At 39.0% G+C, this 27176-nt stretch overlaps 1 protein-coding gene across 1 annotated transcript in view; it reads left to right on the top strand.

The window, feature by feature from the left end:
- HTR2C (5-hydroxytryptamine receptor 2C) overlaps positions 1–27176 on the top strand; it is a 392965-nt gene that overhangs the window by 284914 nt on the left and 80875 nt on the right. The window contains exon 5 of the mRNA XM_036454459.2: positions 19930–20130. Within this exon, the coding sequence (XP_036310352.1) occupies positions 19930–20130 (201 nt within the window). The remainder of the gene's footprint in view (positions 1–19929; positions 20131–27176) is intronic.

Raw genomic sequence — 27176 nt, 5'->3', positions numbered from 1 at the left:
AATAAAAAAATAAAGTACCTGACACTGTATTTCGCACAAAACCAGTACTGCAAAATAGCTATTGCCATTTTTGCCACTATTAAACATGTAACTACTAAGAACTGACCAGATACCAGATAGCATATGGATTTTCAGAATAAATATGTACATATGAATATACATTGGTGTGTGGTGAATTTAAATTTAGGGTGATGTTCTGATCTGTTGGATGGGGATATTCTTTTATACATTTAACAAGTATTTATTGAGTACCCACTTTGGGCCATGTATTGAACTAAACATTTATATATATATATATATATATATATATATATATATATATATATATATATATCAATTAAACATATATATAAAAATAATATATATAGTAGTGGCCTGGTGCACAAAATTTGTGCATGAGTTGGGGGGGGGGCCTGTCCCTCAGCCCAGTCTACAATCTGAAACCAGCAGGTGGACATCCCTTTCACAATCTGGGAGCACTGGCTCCTAACCGCTCTCCTGCCTGCCTGACTGCCTGCCTGATTGCCCTTAACCGCTTCTGCCTGCCAGCCTGATCATCCCCTAACCACTCCCCTTCCAGCCTCATTGATGCCTAATTGCTCTCCTATTGGACTGATTGCCCCAACTGCCCTCCCCTGCTGGGCTGATCACTCCCAAGACTTTTATTAGTATAGATATCCCCTCCAGGAGTTGAATCACTTGCTATGATGTGTGTTAACCACCAGCATCCAGAGAAGGGGAGCTCCAGCTGGCAGCTGGCAGCCAGCAGCCACTAGGGGTCCTACCCATGTATGAATTTCTTAATATATATATCAAGCAACAACAACTAACCTAATGAATTTTATACGAAATATATTTTTATGGTTGGGGGTCAACACAACATGAAACATGAGGAACTGTATTAAAGAGTCGTGCGTTAGAAAGGTTGAGAACCACTGTTCTAGCAGATAAAAACTGTCGACTCTAAACAAAATACAAAATCAGCTATATGAAGGTAAAGGAGAAAAACAAACAAACAAACAAACAAACAAAACAGAGAGATTCTTAAAAATTTTGAGACTTGGAAGAAGGGAAAGACACTAGTTGAGTTCCCATCTTGCAAGACATACAGCCTAAGAATAAGTTGCAGTCTGTAACATGTCAGGTGGCTAAAACTTCAAAGGAAGAGAGAGAGAGAGGAGAGAGAGAGAGAGAGAGAGAGAGAGAGAGAGAGAGAGAGAGAGAGGAGAGAGAGAGAGACGAAGAAGAGAAGAAAAGAAGAGAAGAAGAAGAAAGAAGAAGAAGAAGAAGAAGAAAAAGAAGGGGGGGAAGAAGAGGAGGGGAGGAGGAGGAGGAGGAGGAGGAGGAGGAGAGGAGGAGGAGGAGGAGGAAGGACGGCAGGAAGGAAGGGAAGGAAGGAAAGGAGTGGGCAGACGGAGGGTAGGGAGAGAGCGCGAGGAGGATGAAGGAGAGGCGAAGAGAGGCTGCGGAGATACTCTCTCAGAATCACGAGAAAAAGACCCCCATGCAGTTTTTGTAGTGCAAAGAAAGTGAGGACAGAGTTTGAAGTAATCTCAAAACTGAAAAGCAAAGGAACATCTAGAAAAGGATAGAGATAGTGAAAACCACAATTTTTTCCATGGGAAACCATAATCTCTGCCTAAATCTCTAGCTGACCTCTGAACTATGCATGTCTTGGGCATTCGTCAAGCAGCCTAAGAAAGGATAAATGTGCTGAACTGACTTTTGAGATGCAGTTTAAAAGACAGAGATTAAAGTTTGAGTCCAACCAAGCTAAAGGCCAGTAGAACAAAAACTCCAACACTATTCAGAGAAATAAAACAAAATACATTTTAACAATATAATCTTCACAATGTTTATATTACAATCTAAAATTTCTTACTATAAAAAGAAAGAGGAAAATGTAATTCATATGCATGTGCAGGCACAAACATGCACACACACATGCATTAACATGTCAATAGAGACATATCCTGAGAACACTCAGATGTTGAAATTCACAAAGATTTTTTTTTAAATCAATCTTTATTGTTCATATTATTACAAAGGTTCCTCATTTCTTCCTCCCTCCACCAGGTTCCCACCCCACCCTCCGCCCACTTCCCCTCCCCCATTGTCCTCATCCATAGGTGCACAGTTTATGTTCAGTCTCTTCCTCCCTCCCTTTCCCCAATAGTAAATCCCTTTTCAGATAGTAAGTCAGTTACTTAGCATTTTCTCATATCAATAATACCTCCATATGCCCAAAGATACACTTCACACAAAAGACATTTCCAAATAGGTCAACCAACCTCATCCAGGCCCTGCACAAGGCACTCACAGATCAACACCCCAGCGCTATACTAACTCAATATATCCAGATCTAAGCCTTCATCACTTGATTCAGCAGACCCTCAAGTTCCTGCAAAAGTTTCCAGCCATGTCTGAGAGGCAGCCTTGGGGCGTGGGCAGGAGAGGAGCAAGCTGTTCCGGGCCCGGCTACTCTGGGCCTGGCCTCTGTTGCTCTGGTCCATTCCACAACCAGCTGCTACGGGTCTGGCCACTGCCGCTCCGGACCTGGTTGCTCCTGGCTTGGCTGCTGCTGCTCCGGGTCTAGGCACACCCAACCCGGCTGCTCTAGGCCCGGCTGCTCCGGGCCTGGCCACTCCAGGCTTGGCCGCTCCCAGCCTGGCAGCTGCTGCTTTCACAAAGATTTTATTGCTACTATTATATTTATGTTCAATGACAGGAATGAAAATATGCTCATAAAGATTGAAAATGAGAAATCTTAGAAGAAAATTTAAAAAATTATGATCAAATGGAGCCCTGGCTAGTGTAGTTCAGTGGTAGACCATTGGCCTGCACACCAAAGGGTTGTAGGTTCAATTCCCAGTCATGGGTATACCTGGGCTGTATATTCATTCCCTGGCCCCAGTTTGGGTGTATGAAGGAGGCAACCGATTCATGTGTCTCTCTCTCACACTGATTTTTCTTCTCACTTTTCCTCTCCCTCCTCTACACTCTTTATTTAAAAAAAAAAAATCCTCAGGTGAGGATTAACAAAACAAAAATCAAATGGAAATGTTAAACCTGAAAAACAATATCTGAAATTGAAAAAATTCCCTGGATAAGCTGAACAGTATACTGAAGATTAAAAAATAGGCAATACAGTTGAAGATAGATAAACAAAAATCATACAAAGCCAAGGTTAGGGATAAAAATATAATAAGAAAGAAAAAATTTACTCTGAGGAATATGTGAAACAATATTCAACATTCTACCATAAATCTAATTGGAGAGTTATATGGGAAAAAGAAGAATAATGGGGACAAAAACTATTTTGGGGAGAAAGGACTAAAAATTCCTCAAATTTGGTAAAAGCCATAAGTTTATAGATTCATGAAGCTCAATAAATAACAAGGAATATATTCCAGCCAGTGTGCCTCAATGGTTGAGTGTTGACCTATGAACCAGGAGGTCAGGGATTGATTCCCAGCAGGGCATATATCCTGGTTCCAGGTTCGATTTCCAGTAGTGGGGTGCAGGAGGTAACCGATCAATTATTCGCTCTCATCATTAGTGTTTCTTTCTCTCTCTCCCTTCCTCCCTGAAATCAATAAATGGGAGGAAAAGGAGGACCTATGTAATACTTTCAACAATACAGATTTAAACAAACAAACAAACAAATAAATAAAATCCACAGTAAGCTATGAAAACAAATATATATTTTTCAATTTTTTTATTGATTAAGGTATTACATATGTGTCCATATTCTCCCATTACCCCCCCACCCCACTCCCATAAAATGCCTTCACCCTCCCGCTATCTTTGTCCATTGACTATGCTTATATGCAAGTCTTTAGGTTGATCTCTCCCCCTTACCCCCTCCCTCCCCTACCTTCCCTCTGAGGTTTGAGCATCTAATTGATACTTCTCTGTCTCTAGATCTGTTTTTGTTCATCAGTTTATGTTGCTCATTATAATCAGCAAATGAGTGAGATCATGTGATATTTATCTTTCTCTGACTGAGTTATTTCACTTAGCATAATGCTTTTCAGCTCCATTCATGCTGTTGCAAATGATAGGAGTACCTTTCTTTTTACAGCAGTATAGTATTCCATTGTGTAGATGTACCACAGTTTTCTAAAAAGCAGTATAAATATGAATTCTAATGATTTATCTAAGAGCAGCCCATCATTCAAACATGCATGAGTAACTCATAGATACTAAAGCAGCACCAGCTATAAAAATGAAAAATAAAATTTGCCTTTAGGGTAGACATCTATGAAAACATTACATCCTAATAAAAGTTGGGATTCATGCAAACAAAAAGCAGTATTAATGAAGGGATGAGACCTTAAGATGAAAAACTAATCAGCCTTACAAGGTCTCTTACTAATTTGAAATAATGTTCAGCTTTAAAACAGGGTGGTTTGATCAGTGCTGCCTCATTATCAAGAAACTCCTTTAGATCATGATATATCCATTAATCTGCCTATATCTTTGTACAATATATATATATTTGGTGAAGAAACAAAAAAATATCTAAAAGGAAGGATGTTTGTCATCCCAAATATTCCTGCATCTTGATATCTACTTCCTTTCTCTTACATTTCGAAGAAAATTATGTTCTGCATTGGTTATTTGGTAGAGTAATAATGCCTAACAAGATTGCATAGGAGCAGAGCCCAATATCTAAGATAGTTCTGACTAACAACTCCAACAGATTAGAATAAAACACATTATGAAACAATTCAGTAAAGAATGGATAAAAAGACGACTTTTTGCCTGACTTGGTTGCTAAATCCTGGATGCTAATGTCATTACAGATAATTTAGACCTGGAAAGATTCTCTAGTGTGAAACTTTAGCACTATGAAACACCACTTGTATCTGAACAGTTTCATTAAGAACACCAATATTAAAAACAACTTATTTATATAATAGTATTTGGTTGATCTTGACACTAAGTCAGATTCAGAAATGCCACACCAAAGTTTACCACCAAAATGCAAGCAGGAATTCAGCTAGTAGCTGAAAAAGTATGAACAAGACTTTCGGCTAATTATAAATCTTTATTTCTAGCAACTAAAATAATGTCTATTACGTAGTGAACAAATGAATAACATAAGGTAAATTAAGAAATTAATAATTTATATGAAAGGAAACATATGTATTCTACCTTTCACAAGAGCAACAGATGACCTTGCAAAATGGTCATAATTGTTATAAAACTATGAAATCTAGACAAAAATTAATACAAATAAGGGAAGGCTTGGTGAAGAAATAAACATCTTATTTGCAGTAAGAGAACACTGTGGGATTTCCAGTTGCCTGGCTACCATACATACCCCAACCTCCAGACCATTAGCTAATTATGATAGTCTACACTCCAAGTCAGGTTACTAGTGCCTGATGGAATAAGTATTATTAGAGAATTGTGCTTGTGTTTTTAGACTTCTCTGGTGTATTCCTAATGTACAGGCATAAGAACTTGCTTTGGTTTTGCCTGTTTAGAATGTTCCTAGATATTCAGGAATGTTTTGGGTGGGCTTTGCCAGAAAAAAATTAAAGGTATAAGAATTATCTGTATCAGACTGAGACAAGAAATAATAGATTAGGCAAGCAAGGGACAGGCTAAGTGACCTGGGAAGAAAAAGGTTGAAAAATTAGATATTTTGATAAATAAGACTTTAGTTTTAAGGCAGTCATGTATACCAAGGAATGGAGAAGGCCACATACATGCTTGTTGCATACTTATAGAAAACCTGAAAAGACATTATTCTTTCACATGTGTTTTAGCTTACCTTTAGCTTTTGAGCCTCTGTGAAAGCCTAAATTGAAGGATAACAAATTTATAAACAATCTCATTGCCATTTAAAGAGGGCTCCCTTACACAATCAATCTACTAAAACTTAAAGAGTGTATTTTTATTGCTTTGCCTGTAGATGTTTAAGAAAACTGTCAATATAACCATTAAGCTGATAAAACACTGATTTCAGTGGCCACACAAGACTTTACAAAAGTAGTTTAGCACAGTCATTAAATAAACAAACAAAATTAACACACAAAAAGGGATAAATCTGATTTCCAGAGTTACCACATGGATAAAGAACTAAAGAAAGCCAGAGAACAAAATCTCAACAAGTAAAGAATACCAATAAAGGACCAGAAATTATAAAAGTATTAAATAGAAATTTGAGGGCTGAAAAGTTCACTAGATTTCTTCAGCAACAAAATTGAGCAGACAGAACGAAGAATAAGAGAACTTAAAGATAAGTAATTGAGATTATCCCATCTGAGGAACAGAAAGAGAAAAAGAATGAAGAAAAATCAACAGCACCTGAGAGACACATGAGACACTATCAAGTTTACTGACATAAACATGATGAGAGTGTCCAACCGAGAGGAGAAAAAGAAAAGGGAAGGAAAAAATATTTAAAGAAACAATGGCCATATGAATCTACACATCTAAGAAGCTCAGAGAACTCTAAGCACAAATTACTCCAAGAGATCCACATCAAGACACATTATAATAAAAATTACAAAGGCTCTTTAACAAGATTAATAATGAATTTTTTTATTTAGAAACCATTCAGGCCCTAACCGGTTTGGCTCAGTGGATAGAGCATCAGCCTGCAGACTGAAAGGTCCTGGGTTCAATTCCAATCAAGGGCATGTACCTTGGTTGTGGGCACATCCCCAGTAAGGGGTGTGCAAGAGGCAGCTGATCAATGTTTCTCTCTCATCGATGTTTCTAACTCTCTATCCCTCTCTCTTCCTCTCTGTAAAAAGTCAATAAAATATATATTTTTTAAAATCAATAAAGTATTTAAAAAAGAAGAAACCTCTCAGGCCAGAAGGCAGTAGGATGATATATTTAAAGTGCTTAATAAAGCAAAAAAAGGAAAAATTCTGATTTAATGGACAGTATAGTTAACATAGACAGTAATATTGTATTATGATCATCAAACTTATTAATAAATTAAAACTTAATTATTCTAAGTACAAAACAGAAAGTATAATTACATAATGTGATAGAGGTGTTCATTATTACTACAATGGCAATCATGAGCATATATAAATATATCAAATTAACAAGTTGTACACCTTAAATTTACATAATATATATCAAATATATTTTAATTTTTAAAAAGAATTCCTTGGTAAAGAAAACAATAACTGAGGAATTTCATCACTATTATACCTGTCCTACAAAAAATGCTAAAGGGAGTCTATCAGAAGGAAATGAAAGGATATTAGGCAGTAACTTAAAGGCATATGAAGAAATAAACAAAAGTGTAGCTACTTGGGTAAATATAAAATCCAATATATTTATACTATTGGTTTGTCACTCTTCATATATATAAAACCATTACAAACTGAGTGACTGGAATGACCAGAACGACCAGATGACCAGCCTGTAGCTATGACACACTGACCAGACCTTGCTGCTGGGGTCCTGTCAGCCCCTAGTCTGGTTCACCTACATCTTGGACCCAGGCAGAAGGAAGGAGGAAGCCCAATTTCTCATTGAATTGGCCATTGGCTGGCTTGCTGCTGGGGCCAGCCTCCTGAGGTCCCTTCCCCTGGCTGGCCTCCAACTTGGGCCCCAATCACCTGCCAGGTTGAGGGACCCCACCCGTGCATGAATTCATGCACTGGGCCTCTAGTATTATATAAAAAGCAAATACATAAAATAATATATGCATATATATGTTAATTAGCACACAATGTATTTTGTGACAATAATAAATAGAGAGAAAGATATACTATTGAAACTAACTTGATATTGTTGCGGCAGAATGCACGGGAGAATGATCAGCCAACACTCAAGGGACGAAAGATAACCTTTATTTCACAGATCTGCTAGTCCAGGGGAATTCCGGATCCAAGCCTGAACTGAATTTATGGTGAGGCTCCGACCTATATATCTTCTCCTGTGGCAGACGCCTGAGGGTTCCTGAAGCTTCGCCCAAGTCAGTCTTGGCAGGGTCTGGGAGAATGCTCTGCAGCTCCACCCAAATCAGTCAGAATGGGGAAGACCTCAGTTTTAACCAGATACTGAACTAGGTTGCAAGCCCTTCATTTTCCTTTTCATTTCTTCTTGTTCCACAAGCTATTCTTAGCCTTGGAGATTACAAAAGACTCAGGAATTGGGGATAAGGTCAACAACCACTCTAGCTACTTACTGCTAAAGGGGGGCAATGAAAAAGGGAGTTCAGTATCCAGAGTCTTCCCCATCTTCCCCAAGGTGTTCATCGGAGTAGCAAGGGCAGAGAAGTTCTCCTGTCAGTACCATTCTGGGGTTCTGTTGACACTTGTATGAAGACAAAATAAAACTGTTAGGAAAAAAACAAAAACAATAATTATCCAGATAGGAGGGCATAAGAAGATTCAGGTCAGTCAGCCAGATCCACCATCTTCTTAAAGATAATCCACAGGGGGTGGTTCGGGTCAGATGTCACCTTCCACTCTGGATACTGATTGTCCAGCTGGTCGGCTGCTTTTATCCAGGAGTGGTGGATGCAGGTGTTCAGTCCTGGGACTTTGAGAGCTGAGGGGGTGGTTAGTATGACTGGATAATGTCCCTTCCAAGTTGGCTTAAGGGATTCCCATTTTCCAATCTTTTACCAAAACCTGGTTCCCAGGCTTGTGAGGGTGCACAGCTGTTCCTAACGAGATGGGCAATCAATCTGTAACCCATCTGTGGACTTCAAGGATAGTTTTCCCAAGTCCTTGTAGCTGTTTCTGGATTTCTGAGTTCCCTATTTTCCCCAAATCTCCCTTTGGCCGAATTAAGGGAGGGGGTCTGCCATATAGAATTTCAAATGGAGAGAACCCTACCCTGGCTCTCAGGGTACAGTGCACCTGCAGGAGCACAAGTGGTAAGATATTTGTCCAGGGTAAGTTTGTCTCCTAGCATAGCTTAGCCATAGCCTGCTTGAGAGTCTGGTTTATGGGTTCTACTTTCCCTGAACTCTGGGGCATGTAGGCTATATGTAAGTTCCACTTAATTCCTAAGGCATTAAATACTTGCTGTATTACCTCAGCTATAAAAGCTGGGCCATTCATTATCTGACCCTATGGTTAATGGCATTTCATACCATGGAATTACGTCCTTCAGTAATGCCTTAGTGACTTATCTTGGCTTCTCCATGTGAGTAGGATATGCCTCAACCCAGCCTGAAAAGGTGCAGACAAAAACTAAAAGATATTTATTGCCTCTATTAGGCTCTATTTCTGTAAAGTCTATCTCTAGATATTCAAAGGGAGCCTGCCCACAACGCTGAATGCCTATCGGTTCTATAGGACTCAGCCTTGCATTGTTCTGTGTACAGAGGAGGCATCACTGAGAGACTGAGGCACATGAGGGGAATTAGACAGTATCTGCTTAACAAGGCTTCTAGAGCCGACTTCCCTAAATGGGTAAGTTCATGCTGCTGGAGAACTACTCTATGAGCTAACTGTTCTGGAATGTAGACCCTATGATCTGGGAATATCCACCAACCTTCCTTCGTCCTTTTACCCCCTTCTTATTGGGCCTGCTCTTCTTGAGGGGCGTATTTCAGAGGTTCAGGTAATTCAGGAACCAGCATGATCCGCGATGCCACTGCACACTCCTTAGCAGCTAGCCTTGCCACTACATCTGTGCAATTGTTACCTTCTGACACTGAGTCTTTCCCTTTTTGGTGTCCTCTACAATGGATGACTGCTACTTCCTTGGGCTCTCAGACTGCTTCTAGTAACTTCTCGTTCTGATTTTTATTCATTTTCCTCTGGCCATCAGGAGCCCTCTTTCCTTGTATTTGGCCCCATGGATATGCAGGGTAGTGAAGCCATAGCGCGAGAAGGTGTAGATGTTGGCGTACTCATCCATACTGAGATTTAAAGCTCTAAGGCCCAAAGTTCTGTCCTCTGCACTGACCATCCTTCAAGAAAAGCCTGCGTTTCTATTATCTCAAAGTTTGATACCACTGAATACCAGGCTTGTCTTTTTTGAAGCTATTGCCATTCATGAACAATACTAAGTCCGGATTCTATAAGGGCTTGTCTGTTAGATCTGGCTGGCTGGAGTAAACCTCCTCTAGGACTTCTAGACAATCATGCTCAGGGGTTCCCTCTGAGATGGGTAGGAAAGCAGTAGGATTAAGAGTTCTTGCTACCTCTAATCTTATTCATGGATTTTCACATAAGAGCCCTTGGTATTGAGTCATCTGGGCATAAGTCAGCCAATGTTGTCCCTTAGCTTCCATTAGGGTGAGAACAGGATGAGGCACTTTAACATTTAAGTTCTGTGTCAGAGTGAGCTTATCTGCTGCAATGGCCCTGAGGTATGGGGGCCACCCAGAGGCAACCTGGTCAATATGTTTGGAGAGATAGGCTACTGGCCTCTGCCAGGGTCCCAACTCCGGAGTCACAACTCCTAGGGCTACTCCATTGTTCTCATGAATGAAAAGGTTAAAGTCCTGTGACACATATGGGAGCCCCAGGGCCTGCACCTAGGTGAGCTTTGATCTTTATGGTTGTTAAGCTTTTTCCTGTTCAGGACCCCAGTTAATGGATGTCTTTTCCTCTCCTTTTAAGGCTTCATAGAGGAGCTTAGCTAGATCTGAGAATCCTGGGATCCAAATTTGACAGAATCCTGCTGCCCCTAGAATTCCCAAATCTGTCACCGGGTGCTTGGACTGGTATGGTACATACTGCCTGTTTTATTTCACTCCCTAGTCTTCATTTCCCTTGTATAATTCAGAAACCTAAGTATTTGACTTCCCTCTGACAGATTTGAGCCTTCCTTTTGGACACCCAGTAACCTGTTTCAGTGAAGAGTCTTAGAAGAGTTTGTGTTCCTTCCCAGCACTGAGCTCACGTGGAGCTAGCCAGTAGGAGGTAATCTACATATTGGAGTAGAATGCACCTCACATCCTGCCCTGGAAATTTTGACAAATCTGCTGCTAATGCTCCACTAAAAAGAGTTGGGGAGTTCTTGAACCCTTGTGGCAGTCTGGTCCAGGTGAACTGTTCCTTAGCCCCTGTGTTTGGGTTTTTCCACTTGAAGACAAACAAGGGCTGTCTAGAGGGTGCCAGCTGAAGGCAGAAAAATACATCTTTTAGATCTAGACATGCAAACCATTCCATTTCTGATGAAATGATGCCCAGGAGGGTGTATGGATTTGTCACCATCAAATGCAGGGTTATAATGGCCTCATTAATAGCCCATAGGTCTTGCACCAGGTGATAATCATTGGTCCAAGGCTTCTTGACAGGAAAGAGAGGGATGTTCCATGGAGACTGACACCACTTAAGAAGTCCCCATTGAAGCAGTCTTTCTAGGTGGACCTGGATAAGTTTTAAAGGCTATGCCCTGGGCTTCAAGCCAATTTCACCGGAGTATGGTTCTTAGCCAGGCACAGGGGATTTTCTTCTGCCCAAACCAGCAGGAATTCCTACTGTAGTTGAGGCTCTAATGGTGAGTCCTTTGACTGGGTGGTATGAAGTCTCCATTCTTCCTCCCTAGGCACTGCTAAAGATAGGATCATTGGAGCGGTCTCCTCACCTAAGCGCAGTTGTGCTGAACCATCTGGGGCAAAGGTGATTTCTGCTCCCATTTTTGCTAAAAAATCTCTGCCCATTAGAGGGACTGGGCAATCTGGCAAGTACAGGAATTCATGAACCACCTGGTGGCTGCCTAACTGACATTGGCAGGGGTGGCAGAATGGTCTATGGGTATTGTCCCCAGTAGCTCTGATAATGGTGACTTCCCATCCTGAGAGGAGAGCTACTTTCTAAGTAACTACCAAGTGCTCTGCTCCTGTATCAACCATAAAGTTCACAGTCTGGTCCCGATTTTCATTTTAACCTTGGACTCAGGGAGGCCCAGTTAGAAAGAGCCCAGTTTGTCCTGGTTGAAGTCAACTGCTGCCAGTCTGTGTGGTCTGCCTCAGGTGGCTCCGGCAGATAGCGGCTGGGTTGTTTGGATGGCCTTGCCTGATTCTTCTGGCAGCTCCGACATTCATTCCCCCAGTGTCCTAGTTCTTTGCAATAGGCACACTAGTCCAGTTTAAGATCCATCCTTCCTTTTCCTGACGTGGCTCCTTGCTATCTCCCTTTCCTTTTCTGGGAGCCAGCTTCTATAACAGCCACAGCAATCAGATTCACTTTCCTTTTTAGTTCCTCCTCAGCTTTCTTTTTAGCCACATTTTTCTGATTAATGAAAACCTTGTTTGCTATTTCTAGCATTTCAGTAGCATTCTTTCCTGCAAACCTTTCCAGTTTCTGTAGCTTTATCCTTATGTCTGACTGAGCCTGGCTAATGAAGGCTGCATTGACCATAGTTTGATTCTATGAAGCCTCTGGGTCAAAAGGAGTGTAAATTCAATATGCTTCAGAGCCTCTCATAAAAGGTTACTGGATTTTCATGAAGCCTCTGGAAAACCTCAGAGGTCTTGGTCATATTAATGGACTTTTAGGACCCATCCCAGAGCCCCTGGAGGAAGGCCAGCTGATATATCTCTAATCTTGTCCTCTTATCCTCCAAATTCAGTTCCCAGCAGGGTTCCACATCTGGGAGAGCCTTCCTGGCCTATCTCTCCCTGTTAGGGCCTGGATCTGGAGCCACATCTGAGCTTTTGTTATTTTTCTCATGTGCTCCTCGGTGTTAAAAAGCATGAGAAAGAGTTGCTTGCAGTCAACTCAGGTGGGCTTCTGGGTCTGAAAAATTGACTCCAGAAAGTCAACCATGGCTTGAGGTCTTTCGGAATAAGCGGGAGTGTGATACTTCCAATTCAAGAGATTATTCATGGTGAAAGGCTGGTAGCAAAAGACTGAGCCCCCCTCTTGTGGGTTCCTGTTTTCTCCAATTATATGAAGACTCCCCATTTCTTGGAGAGGCATCTGGAAATCTGGGAGTGGTTTGGGTCCCCAATCAGCTAAGCACAAACATCATCCAGCTAGCTCTGGAGAGTCCATTTGGGGGCAGGTGAAAAGAGGTGGTGTATCTAAGCTTCCCTGGCTAAACAAAGGGGCATTGGACACCGTTTGAGGCATGTATGGAGGTGATAGAACTGGCAGGGCTTACTCAGTAAGCTCCTGTAGAATATGAGGCTTATTCTCCTTTGGAGGGACCTGCCCTTTTCCCTTAAATACACAAAACTGGATCCAAAGTGGCTTAAGCTCTGCTATTTCTAGCCACTGGTCTCCTGTGATAATTCTGTGAACATTCCCAATTGTGGGGATATCCAATGTGACCTCTGGTGACCATCCTAGTCCAAAAGATGGCCAGTCTATTTCACACATCTTTTTTTAACTCCCAGGGGGACAGTTTTACCTGATAAACAAACTCCTTTTTAAAATTCTTTAACATACATTCTAAGATAGTAGAGTTTCAGGAGGAGCTTTTACCCATGTTGCAAGGAGGGGCTGGGTTGCCTCCTTTAAAAAATGTATATATATAAAAAAGCTTAAGTGACCATCACAACTGAATGAACAACTGAACAGGCTGTGTGGGGCAATCAGGCCAGCAGGGAGGTTAGTGAGGGGCAACCAAATGACTGAGCAGCAGGCTGTGTGGTGACCAGACCAGCAGAGGAGGGCAGTGAGAGGCAATCGGACTGGTGGGGGGTGGGGGGGAGTCAGGGGCAATCAGACACGCAGGCAGGTGAGCAGTTTGGAACCAGTGGCCCCAAATTGTGAGAAGGATGTCTGACTGCCAGTTTAGATCCAATCTCCAGGATTAGGCTTAAACCAGCAGTTGGACATCCCCTGAGAGGTCCCGGGTTGGAGAGGGTGCAGGCTGGGCTGAGGGATCCCCTGTGCCATACACAAATTTCATGCACCTGGCCTCTAGTAGCTAAATAAAAGAACTAATCAAAATAAGGCTTATTTTCTAACTTCATTTGTCCTTGGGTTTGGACAGCAAATAACACTAATCAAATTTCTGCTATCAGTCTGCCTGAGTACATTGATATAAGCTATTTAACCTCTGTTTTGGGAGAGAAAATGCAAATCATTTACTCCCAAGTGTCCTTGGTTTAGGGAAGACAGGATTTACAAGATGGTTCCAATGTGCTCCAATGTCCTTAAGGAAGACAGGATTTATAGGATAGCTCCAGATTGCTATTAAACCATCTCAATTTCCCTATTTTACTTGTCCTGTCTTACTGGCCTGTCATTTATTCAACATCCTTTCAACATTTCTCTTTACCTTCTTCCATTACACCAAAGCCATACTTTCTTTCCAGTTAGTTAGAATTCTTAGCCTTAATTTTTAAGTGAAATGTAAATAATTAGTATTTCTCAGATTAGTAATGCATTAATATTGTATTTTTAAGAGACACAAACAAATTTCACTACCTAAACAAATTTAACAAACAACAAGGAGAAATATTTAAACAATAAAGACAGATAACATTCCCCATTAAAAACTTTGAATCACCACGGAAACACGGGAGAGGTTTAGAAGGTTGTTTTGTTGTTTTGTTGTTTTTAAACAGACACAAACATAAAACCCCAACAGTAAATACTTTTACACAGGCACACACCATATTTATGCCACAGAATACACTGCATTCACAAAATCAGTTTCAATTGCACAGAGATATAGAACAAGCCCCTGAACAGAGGCAGTAGAAAACTAGGAATGCTTTTCTTCTACCTTTTTCAAAGGCAGGCCATACTTGGACCCTTAGCTAGTCTGAGTTTTGACTTCTCTCTTGAGAAGTCCCAGAGATAGTGAATACCATCCAGAAGCCATTCTTCCAGATTATTCAAGCTATCCTAAGGTAAATAATTATCTAGGTAGGGGCCAACTACCTCTATTGTCCCATAGGACAGGACAGAACTTGGACCCATTTACCCAGGGAAAATCTTACAGTTTCAGATGTCTGATTTTGACTTCCATCCTGGGAAGCCCCAGAAAGGTGCTTCCTGCCTCTTTTGGGTCGACCAGATCGTAGAGTCACCACAGTCTTGGTAGCATGCCTTCCTTGAGTCCCAGAGCCCAAAGTGAGTGCCCTGAAGTCCACTCTCATCAGCAGTGGCCTAAGAGCCAGATCAACTGATGTTTCCTAGCCAATGCACCAAATGTTATGGCAGAGTGCATGGAAAAACAATCAGTCAGCACTCTGAGGGAGGAAAGTTTAACCTTTACCTCACAGATCTGCTAGTCCAGGGGAATTCTGGATCCAAAGCCTGAACTGAACTCTTGGGAATCTCTGACCTATATATGTCCTCTTATGGCAGACCCCTGAGGGTTCCCACAGCTCCACTGAAGTCAGTCTTGGCAGGGTCTTGGCGGCATGCTCCACAGCTCTGCCCAAGTCAGTCAGAGTGGGGAAGTAAGACTACAGTTTTAAGCAGATATTGAAATAGGTTGCAAACCCCCTCCCATTTTCCTTTTCAGTATTAATTAAAACTTTGTTGTTATAATGCTCAGGTAATAATTTTCATTCCCAAATTAACCTAAGAGGGGGAAAACACACAAATTAATGTACAAAATAGTAAATAGGAAGAAGATTAAAAGGCAGACTATAAAAACCAATTTATCATAAATGAAGATAGAAACAAAGGAATTTATGTGGAAAGTATTATGTATCATATAGAAAACAAGAAATGGTAGGATAAGTCTTTTCTGAACTGTAATGATTCTAAATGTGAATGCATTACACTTTCCAGTTAAAAGACTGAGATTGGCAGAATGGCTAAAAATACATGATGTCATAATGGATTTTTAAAATTCTTCCTCTATATACCGTCAATAGAGAGTCATTTTAGATCCAAAATTATGAATATATTGAAAGTAAAATAATGAAAAGATAGTCCATGCAAATAGTAACCAGAACAAGCTGGGTGGTTATACTTCAAACACAATAAAACTTAAGATAAAAATTGCTATGAGAAACAAAGAAAGATGTTACATATTGATAAGAGGCTGAAACCATCAAGAAGATATAACAATCTACACTAATAAAAGAGAACGATACAAATTGACCATACCTTCATGATGCCCACCAGCCAATCAAGAGTTAGCATGCAAATTAACCCAACAAAGATCATGGGTTAATTTGCATTTGCAGGTGCTGCGTGGCTGTGTCCCACCCTATCCCCATCCCCTCAAGGCCTCTGGGCAGCGTGGGAAGGTGGAAAGGCAGCTCTGGCTGGAGCAAAGGCAGAAAGATGTCTCCAGGCCAGAGCGAAGGCGTTGCTGGCAGCCAGAGGAAGGAACAGCCATTCTTGCATGAATCTTTGTGCATCAGGCTTCTAATTATAAATATATATAAACCTAAAACAGAGACCAAAAACTATAGGAAGCAAAACTAAGTGAGAAAGAAAGATCTATAATAATACTTGTCCTATTTTTAATAATGGATAGAACAACTAAACAGAGAATCAATTATGAAATAGAGGACTTAAACAATATTATAAAGCAACTAATCCTAACAGACAAATATAAAACACCTTATTCAACAATTACAAAAAAAAGTCATTTTTCTCAAGTGCACATGCAACATTCTCTGGAAGAGACCATATATCAGGCCTCAAAAATATAAAAAAAAATAAAATATTCTTATTATTCAAAGTATCTTCTCCACAATAGAATTAAGCTAGAAGTCAACAACAAAAGACTGATAAATTCATAAGTATGTGAAAATTAAACACCACACTATTAAACAATCAGTGAATCAACTAAGAAATTAAAAATGGAATAAAAAATATTTTGAGAAGAACAAAATAAAAACTTAATACCAAAATTTATGGCATGTAGCAAAAACAGTGCTCAGAGAAAAGTAGCCTAAATTTAGATTTCAAAAAAAACTCGAAAAGAAGAACAAACTTAACTCAAACTAGCAAAAGAAAGGAAATGATAAATATTAAAATGGAGAATAAAAAATTTTAAAAAATAATTAAGAAGACCAAAAGTTGTTTATTTGGAAAGTCAACAAACTTAACAAACCTTTAACTAGAGTGACTAAGAAAAAAAGAGAAGGCACAAATCATTAAATTATAGGTGAAATAAGGGGCATTATTGCTAACTCTAGAGAAGTTAAAAGAATTATAAAAAGAATACAGTGAATAATTGAATTCCAGTAAATCAAATAAATGAATGAAATCAACAAATTCTAGAAACACATAAACTATAAAAATGACTCAATAAGAAACAGAGAATCTGATGAGACTGATAATAAAGATATTGAAACCTTCCAACAAGGAAAGCCCAGAACTGAGGGCTTCATTAACAAATTCTACCAAACATTTTAAAGAATTATTAACACCATTTTTTCTCCAATTTCTATAAAATAGAAGATATGGCAACATTTTGTAATTCATTTTGTGAGACCAGGGTTATCTAGAAACTAAAGTCAGATAATGGCATCACAAAAAAGAGACAAGTATGAACCAGTATAACTTATGAGTATAGGTGCAAAAATCTTAAACAAAATACTAACCAACTAAATTCAGCATCCTATATACACCATGATCAGGTGATTTATCTCAGGAATGCAAGAATGATTTGACATATAAAAATAATACAACATGGATGTGAGGGCGATCTGGCTGCGACATCTGTCACCCCATTGATCGCCAGGGTTGATTCGGCTGATCTGGCTGGCTAGGCGGGTGTCCCCCTCCTCCCTCACCGATCCATGTGAGTCCCTCCCGAAGCTGTGCGCTCGGTCGAAGAGGACGACTTTCCCCCAAGAGGAGAGGACCGGTCTTCGGTCAAGGGTATACGAGTAGCTGCGCTCCCCTGCTAGAACCTCCAAACAAGCTCTAAAAATAATACAACATAATGCATCACAGTAGTAGAATAAAGATTTTTAAAAACACAATCATCTCACTTGATGCAGAAAAAGGATTTAACAAAAGATATCACTCTCTCATACTAAAAGTACTCAATAACCTAATAACAGAAAAGTTTCTCACCATAATAAAGGGGATTTATGAAAAACCCACAACTAACATATAATTCAATCATAAAAGAATGAAAGATTTCCATTTGAGATTAAGCCAGGTAGCTTAGTTGGTTGGAGCATCATTATGATATGCCAAGGTTACAGGTTCAATCCCTGGCCAGAACACATACAGAAAGTTACCAATGAATGCATAAATAGATAGAACAATAAGTTTCTCTTCCTCTCTCTCTCTCTCTCTCTCTCTCTCTCTCTCTCTCTCTCTCTCTCTCTCTCTCTCCCTTCCTCTGTCTCTCTAAAATCAATCAATAATTTCTTTTAAATGGAATGGGTCAATGGGAAAAAAAGGAAAATCTATAATACTTTCAATGACAAAGATAAATTTAAAAGTAAATAAATAAAATAATAGATACCCCAGGGAAAAATTATCTACAAATAAAAAATGAATAAATAAGTAATAAAATTAAAAATAGAAGAGAGGATGCTTGCTTTTTTTCCCCCACCTCCCATTCAACATTGTACTGGAAATTCTATCTAGAGCAATTAAGCAAGCAAGAAAATAAAAAGTGGGGGAAATTAGGGGGGAAATTATCACTGTTCAAAATCCTATAGAACTCTTGCACAAAATGTAGATCTAATACATGAATTCAGTGAAGTTTCAGAATACACAATTAACATGTGAAAATCAATTATAGCTCTATACACTAATCCTATATAATAAAAGGCTAATATGCAAATCAGCCAAACTGTGGAATGACCGGTCACTATGATGTGCAATGACCACCAAGGGGCAGATGCTCAATGCAGGGACTGCAGCCTGGTTGTCAGTGTATTATACTTCCACAGAGGGAGCACCACTCAAACAGAAGCCTGGGTCATGGCTGGCAAGCGCAGTGAAATCAACAAATTCTAGAAACACATAAACTAAAGCCTCTCCCAACTCCACAACAGTGCTAAGGATGTCCAACTGACGGCTTAGTCAGACACACCCTGAGGGCTCCTGGACTGTGAGAGGGTATAGGCCGAGGTGAGGAACCCTACCCCCAAAAGACCCCCCCCCCAGTGCATGAATTTTGTGCATTGGGCCTCTAGTAAGTTATAGTTCTATACACTAATAAGTTATTAAGAAAACAATTGCATTTATAAGACCATCAAAAATTATCTCAAATAAGAGCATCCTATATAATAAAAGCCTAATATGCTAAGAGTCTGACCATTCAACCAGTTGCTATGATGCACACTGACCACCAAGAGGCAGACACTTTGACCAGTACTAGGGTCTGGCCAATCAGGACTGGGGGACTGGGCAAGATAGGCCATGGAGCCCTTCTGTGGTCTCTCCCTGGCCCTGATTGTGCACCGGTGGGGTCCCTTGGCCTGGCCTGTGCCCTCTCACAATCTGGAACCCCTCAGAGGATGTCAGAGAGCTGGTTTTGGCCCGATATCCACAGGCCAGAATGAGGGACCCCACTGGTGTATGAATCTATGTACTAGGCCTCTAGTTAATTATAAAAAAGGAATGAAGTACTAGTACATGCTATAAAATGAATGACCATCAAAAGAGTATGCTAAGTGAAATAAGCCAGACACAAAAGGTTACCTATTTTATTATTTAATTTATATTAAATATTCAAATTAGCTAAACCCATGAAGACAAAAAAGCAGATTAGAGATTATCAGAGGATGGGGGAGGGTAGAATGAGGAGTGACTGCTTAATGGGTAGTGGTTTTCTCTGAGAATAATGAAATATTTTGGAACTAGAAATAGATGATGCTTGCATAATATTATAAATGTACTAAATACTATTGAATTATACAAATTTATTAATTTATATAGATTTTACCTCAATAAAAATAATGTATGTAACATGTAAGGTATTATCATCATCATCTTCACCACCACCATTACTACAGAAAATGTTTCCCAAATTTCACTTTCTTTGAAATGTTTAGATTATGAGATAAAATAAGTAGACTAAAATTTAAAACTAGTTAGTATTATTTGTATAATATGGTCTTGTCTTCTCTCTGTTCTCTTTCAGATTATGTCTGGCCACTCCCCAGACCTTTGTGCCCCGTCTGGATCTCGCTAGATGTTTTATTTTCGACAGCGTCCATCATGCACCTCTGCGCTATATCGCTGGATCGGTATGTAGCAATACGTAATCCTATTGAGCATAGCCGTTTCAATTCGCGGACTAAGGCCATCATGAAGATTGCTATCGTTTGGGCAATTTCTATAGGTAAATGACTTTCCTGGCCATTAGAATTGCAAGGGCTATGCTCAATACCTTCGGATTATGTACTGTGAACAACGACAGACGTCGACCGGTAACATTGCGTATAATCGGGATTATTGTTTGAAAATTATTCTTAACCTATTTACCTGATATTTAGGTTAACAATAATAGAATAAATGTAATGTGTATGAATATTAATTGAAATTTTTCCATTTATTCTGCTAAATTATTTTATGCATTAATATGCCAATGAATTCTACAACAGAGTCAAAATTTTGAGATGTTTAAAATCTTTTAAAGATGACAGATATCTAGCATATATAAATTTTTAAAAATATAGCATTTAAATCTTATAAAATATAAGTCTATCCCAGAATATTGATCTTAATATTTTAATTCTATTTTCATATCTTCTTCAGTGGAAATATTAATATTGCATAGGAATCTTCATGAAGTAAACATGACTAAGTTTATGCTGTTGATTAACCTAAAATATATTTGCCCTCCATTTTCAAATATTTTCTTGGATTTTTATTATACAGAAAGAGAAAAACTTCTTTATTTATTCAAAAAGATTTGGGAAAGGTTAAAGAAGAGAAATTATCATTTTATTGCTTGTAATTTGAGATATTCATGAGTGCCTTAATAATCTTAAGATTCAAGACACAGAATTTAACCAATTGGAATATAGGGGCTTCTACAATTCTCTTGTTTTCCTTTTCTTCTCTTTCTGTTGGAGCTTATATTTAGTGTCTTATTAAATAATTTTTTAATGTTAGATTCTGGTAACATTTACAACAAGATAAAGACCACTATACAATCTTCTCTGATATCCTCTAAAGATTTTGACTCTGGGTTTATCCATAAAATAAATTTATTTAACACTTAAGATTATTCCATTGTAGGTGAACACACACACACACACACACACACACACACACACACACTAACACTTTTGGACAAAAAAATGGAACTTACTTATACCACAAAAAAATGTGAATCTATATATATAGTTTGATCTACATATTCAAGGGTTCACAGATGTTACCTCCTTTACCCCAAAGAACTCTGCTAAAAATATGCCATTTTTTTATGCTTACAAATTAGAATATTAGGTAACTAACTGCTTTTCTCTTGCTCCTTTTAAGATTCTTTCTTTGTCTTTAACCTTTTGCATTTTAATTATGATGTATCTTGGTGTGGGCTTCTTTGGTTCATCTTGTTTTGAACTTTCTGTGCTTCCTGGACTTGTATGTCTATTAGGGAAATTCTCTGTCATTATTTTTCTAAATAGATTTTTAATTTCTTGCACTCTCTTTTCCTTCTGTGGCACTCCCATGTTGTGAATGTTGGCATGATTGAAGTTGGCCCAGTGATTCCTTATTTAGTTACCTAGAAAGAAGTTCCTGTAAGACTATTAGCTGATTTCTCAGCAGAAATTTTGCAGGCCAGAAGGGATTGACAAGAAATATTCAAAGTTATGAAAATCAAGGCCCTACAACCAAATTACTCTACCCAGTAAAGCTGTCACTTAGAATCAAAGAACAGATAAAGAGCTTCCCAGACAAGAAAAAGCTAAAGAAGTTCATCACCGCCAAATCTGTAACATATGAAATGTTAAAGGCTCTTTTTTAAACAGAAAAAAGATATCACAAATATGAACAATAAAAATGCAATAAATACATATCTATCAATAATTAAATCTAGAAAAAATAAGCAAGCAAGCAGAACAGAAAGAGACTCATAGATACAGATAACATTTTGACTATTGCCAGATGATAGATGTTCAGGGGGATAAGTGAAAAAGGTGAAGGGATTAAGAAGTATAAATTGGTAATTACAGAATAGCCATGGGAATGTAAAGAGCAGCATAGGGAATACAGCCAATGATATTTTAATAACTATGTATGGTGTCAGATGGGTGCAAGATTTATCAGGATGATCACTCAGTTAGTTATGTCTATTCACTGGGGTGTACACCTGAAACTAATATAATAACATATGTCAATTGCAATTGAAAAATTAAAAATAGATTTAAATTTTTTACAAGAGTAAAAACAAATTTTAAAAAACACATTGTATCACCTACAAAATATTAGAATATTAGGGGCATTAACTTCCAATAATGACTATGCTAAAAACAACTAAAATATGGAAAAAATACTCTAAGCTTGTGAAGCTAATAAGATTGTGGGATCCAGAAAAAGCCAGAATAATTATTATAACTTTTGGGTCATTTTGCCGGTGATGCATTTGTGAACCTAAATCTGTGACTGACAATTTAGAAAGCTTGTTTCATAATCTCATGAACAAAGGATATCATAATAGGAATATTGAACCTGGCAAGGGTCAACCAACTTGAACTTATTTTTTATATCCCTAATGTCTACGCACTAGAAATAAGGATGGTCCAGAATTAAGCCAACTTTGTTATATTATTTAGGCCTGATTCAAGTCATCTATGTAATTAAGAAAAATCTTATTCTGGAAATTTGATTAAGATGATTTTATATTCTTTTTGTTTCCAAGTTTTGGGGACAGGTAAAAAAAAATCATCATTCTAGGCTTCAAAGTATTTCTTTCAATAATCTTTCAATTCCAATAACTGGAGTAAATAATAAGTAGACACATGAAGAGACAAGACAACATGAACCAGATATACCACAATTAAAGATAATAAAAATGAATCAAAGATATTCAAGATAGTTCAATTACCTGAAATAAACTTTAAACAACTATGTATAATGTGCACACAAAAATTCCAAGCTGAAATTAAAATTTTAGCAAAACATGCAAACTATAAAGTGACATTTAAGATTTGAGAAACAACTAGAAAATCTGGAAATAAAGCATAACATGAAAACCTAAGAATTCAAAGACAAATTAGACATATCTAAAGAGAGCATTACTAGAGGCTGGTTAGAAGAAACTATCATGAATGATGGAAAAAAATGGAAGGATATAAAAGAAAGAAGAAAAAATAAGAAGATAATAAACATCCTATATAATAAAAGCCTAATATTCTAAGTGTCTAGTTGTCTGGTCACCTGTTCAACCAATTAAAGCATAATATGCTAATGATATGCTAAGGCTGCTCAACTGCTTGCTATAACATGCACTGACCACCTGGGGGCAGATGCTCCAACCGGAAGGTTAGCTTGCTTCTGGGGTCTGGCCGATCAGGACTGAGCAAGACAGGCCAGACATACCCTGGAGCCCTCCTATGGTCCCTCCCTGGCTGGCCAACCTCCTGAGTCCCTCCCCAGCCCCAATTGTGCACTGGTGGGGTCCCTCAGCCTAGCCTGTGCCCTTTCACAATCCAGGCTGATGGACCCCACCCCACCTCAAGTGCATGGATTTTATGCACAGTGTCTCTAGTATGATATAAAGTGAGAAGAGTTCCACAAGGTGATAAAAGAATGGCAGAAAAACAATATTTGAAGAAATAATGGCTTTTATAATTGGTGAAAAACACTCATTCTCACACATAAAGAGCTCAACAAGTCTCAAGAAGAATAAATAAAAAAATAATCAACATTTAGACTCATCACAATGACATTGCAGGAAAAAGAAAAACAGTATTAACCTTAAAGAAAAATAAAGAAAGAAAGATCAACTTCAATAGAGAAACAATAAGATGGGTGAATGGCTTCTCAACAACAATGAAAGCTAAAAGAGGTTGAAATTATAGTGTTAATGTGTTGGTTAAAAAAAGTGAATGCTGTTAGAATCATATACTCAGCAAATTTATATATCAATAATTGAAGTGAAATAAAGACATTATTGTACAAGCAAAAACTAAGAGAACATGACAAAAACAGACTCACTTAAGGAAACACTAATAGGTCTTCATAAACAAAGGAAATGCCACAGATGGAAAGGTTGGAGATACGGGAAGCAATTAAAGTGGTAAATGTGTAGCTAAATGAAAATAAATATTGACTGTGTTAAACAACAATAACAATGTCTTCTGGAGCTCAGAATGATTGTAGAACTAAAATGCACAAAACAATCTATAATAATAAAAGCATAATATGATAATTAGACCGGACAGCTGACTGACCTTCCAGACATCATTCCGGGTGTCCTTCTTGATGGCAGGGGCTGAGGCAGAGGCAGTTAGGGGCAATCAAGCAGGCAGGCAAGCAGTTACAGGCAATTAGGCAGGCAGGTGAGTTGTTAGGGGTAATCAGGCAGGCACACAGAGTGGTTAGGAGTAATGAGGCAGTTAGGAGCCAGAGGTCCAGATTGCAAGGGGGATGTCCAACCGCTGGTTTAGGCTTGATCCATCAGTCAGACATTCCCCCAAGGGGTCCCAGATTGTGAAAAGGTGCAGGCTGAGCTGAGGAACCCCCCTTCCCCATGTACTGGGCTTCTAATACCATATAAGCAAAGAGGGTTGAAAGTAAATTTTTTCATTGTCCAGGAGAAAGATAAAAATGATATTTTATATTAATCTTTGATAAATATACTACATAACTTTTTGTACATTCATTATACAAATATAAATGTTTAGCTTTCAAATTTATTGAGGAATATTATAGTACTAGTGACCTAGTGCACAAAATTTGTGCACGGGGATGCTGTCCCTCAACCCAGCCTGCACCCTCTCCAATCTGGGACTCCTAGGGGGATGAACTGGCAGTCAGACAACCCTCTTACAATCCAGGATCACTGGCTCCTAACTGCTCACCTGCCTGCCTGCTTGATTGTCCCTAACCACTCTGACTGCTGGCCTACTTGCCCCCAACTATCCCCCCTTGCTGGCCTGATTGCCCCCAACTTCCCCCTCCCTGACCAGCCTGATAGCTCCCAACTGCCCCACCTGTTGGCCTGTTCACCCCCAACTGCCCTCCCTTCCTGGCCTTATTCCCCCTAACTGCCTCTGCCTCAACCTCATCACCATTGCTTTGTCCAGAAGGATGTCCAAAAGGTATCCTGGACTAATTAGCATATTACCCTTTTATTAGATAGAGGCCTGGTGCATGGGCGGAGGCCGGCTGGTCTGCCTGAAGGGGGGTCTCCTTGGAGGGCAGAGCTGGCCTGGGGGGTCTAGGGCAGTTTGCAGGCTGACCATACCCCCATGAGGGTAAGGGTCCCTGCTGGATGGCGTGGCCAACCTGGGTTAGGGGCTGAGGACTGTTTAGGGGCAGTTTGCAGGCTGGCCAAGTCCCTGGCTTTGTCTGGAAGGATGTCTGGAAAGTCTCCAGAAGGTATCTTGGTCGAATTAGCATATTACTCTTTTATTAGTATAGATCAGGGGTCCTCAAGCTTTTAAAGTGGGGGCCAGATCACGGTCCCTCAGAGAGCTGGAGGGCCGGACTATATGAACTACTAATTCCTACTGTAACACCTCGGCTGCGCTCACTGCCCAAAAAACCTGGCGGGCCGGATCAGACTCCTCTGCGGGCCGCATGTGGCCCGCGGGCCGTAGTTTGAAGACGCCTGGATAATGAAGCAAATCCAAAAGGAGGCACTAAAAGATCAGGAGGGAAAACACATACTTAAATGGCAGAAATAAAACCAAATACAGTTGATGCTTGAACAATGTGGAGGTTAGGGGTATAACCCCACCCACAACTGAAAATCCCTATATAAATTTTGACTCCCTCAAAGCTTATGTAAAACTTAACTTTCCCAATAACATAAACAGTTGATCAACACATATGGTGTATGTGATTTGTGTTATGTACTGTATTTTTATAATAAAGCAAGCTAGAGGAAATAAATGTAAAACACATAGTACAATAGACAGATGATATATTATAGAATTTTATTAACTAATGTCATCCCAATAAATTTAATAAAAATATAAATTTTATTTTTAAAAGAGAAAATCATAAGGAAGAGAAAATACATTTGCAGCACTGTAGTATAATATATTTATTGATACCATAAATTTGCTTCATTGCTTTATAAGATGAATTGTTGTTTCTCAGTACCTACATCAATATTTTCTTATATGACATAAAGTACTGTATATGTTATGACATATGTATTGCTAATATTAGACATCAAAAATGAAAAAAATAATGTAAAAAAATTCAGATTTATTTATAATGATTCATGCATTGATTATAAAGAAGCAGCAATATGACTATTTTATAACAACCTAGTACAATTGATACAATTGCTTCACAGTAAGGAATAAATCATTATAAAAATTTTATGGCACACAATATTACAGTCATATTCATAATACAGTATTAGAAACATTGTTACATTTTTAAATCACTTATAATAATAGTGCATTTCTTCAATTATAAGAGAGGTATACTATATGGTAATGTAATTCTTTGAAAGCAAAGTTACAAAACAGCAAGAAAGTTAACACATTATTACTTTATATTAGCTATCACTCACTTCCCTACAAGTCTTGCACACAATGCTTTATAAGATGAATACTTAAGCAATGATTATGATGACACTAAAATGTCTCATACAGTTCTTGAATCACAGTTATTAGATTTTTCCATGAATACATACACATAAAAAACAGATAAGTTGAGAGGAAACAAAGACGGCAGCATAGGTAAACACCTAAACTGCTGCCTCACACAACAATATCAAAACTACAATTAAAAGACAAAAACTCACCCAGAACCACGGGAAATCTGGCTGAGTGGAAGTTCTACAACTAGAAGGAAAGAGAAAAGAGCATTGAGGCATGCACAAGCTCTGAACAGCTGAGGTATGGAGGTACGTGAACCAGGCTGGTGACGGGAGTTGCTTTTTTCAAGCCCAAGGGAGATAAGCTCCCAATTACTCTGAAATCCAGTTGCTGGGGAGACACTGGGGAACCAAACTCCTACAGGGAGAAGCTGGACTATCTGCCATCAGGTTCAAAAGTGAGGGTGGCTTGCTTGCAGAGCTGTGCAGCCATCACTGTTTGCCATGCCCTAGCCTAGTGACTCTCTGCTACCTCATCCCACACAATCTACAAACCAACCCAAGCTCCATGCAGTGGCTTTTGCATTTGAATGGCCTCCCCTATCACAATTTAACCTAACAAACTGCAGCTCTGGTCAGACCAAAACCTCAAAACCCCA

The sequence above is a fragment of the Pipistrellus kuhlii genome, unplaced genomic scaffold, assembly GCF_014108245.1.
Source record: "Pipistrellus kuhlii isolate mPipKuh1 unplaced genomic scaffold, mPipKuh1.p scaffold_m20_p_29, whole genome shotgun sequence".
Taxonomy (NCBI): Eukaryota; Metazoa; Chordata; class Mammalia; order Chiroptera; family Vespertilionidae; genus Pipistrellus; species Pipistrellus kuhlii.
Note: the sequence above shows the minus strand (reverse complement) of the source record. Positions and strands in the feature narration are given on the sequence as shown.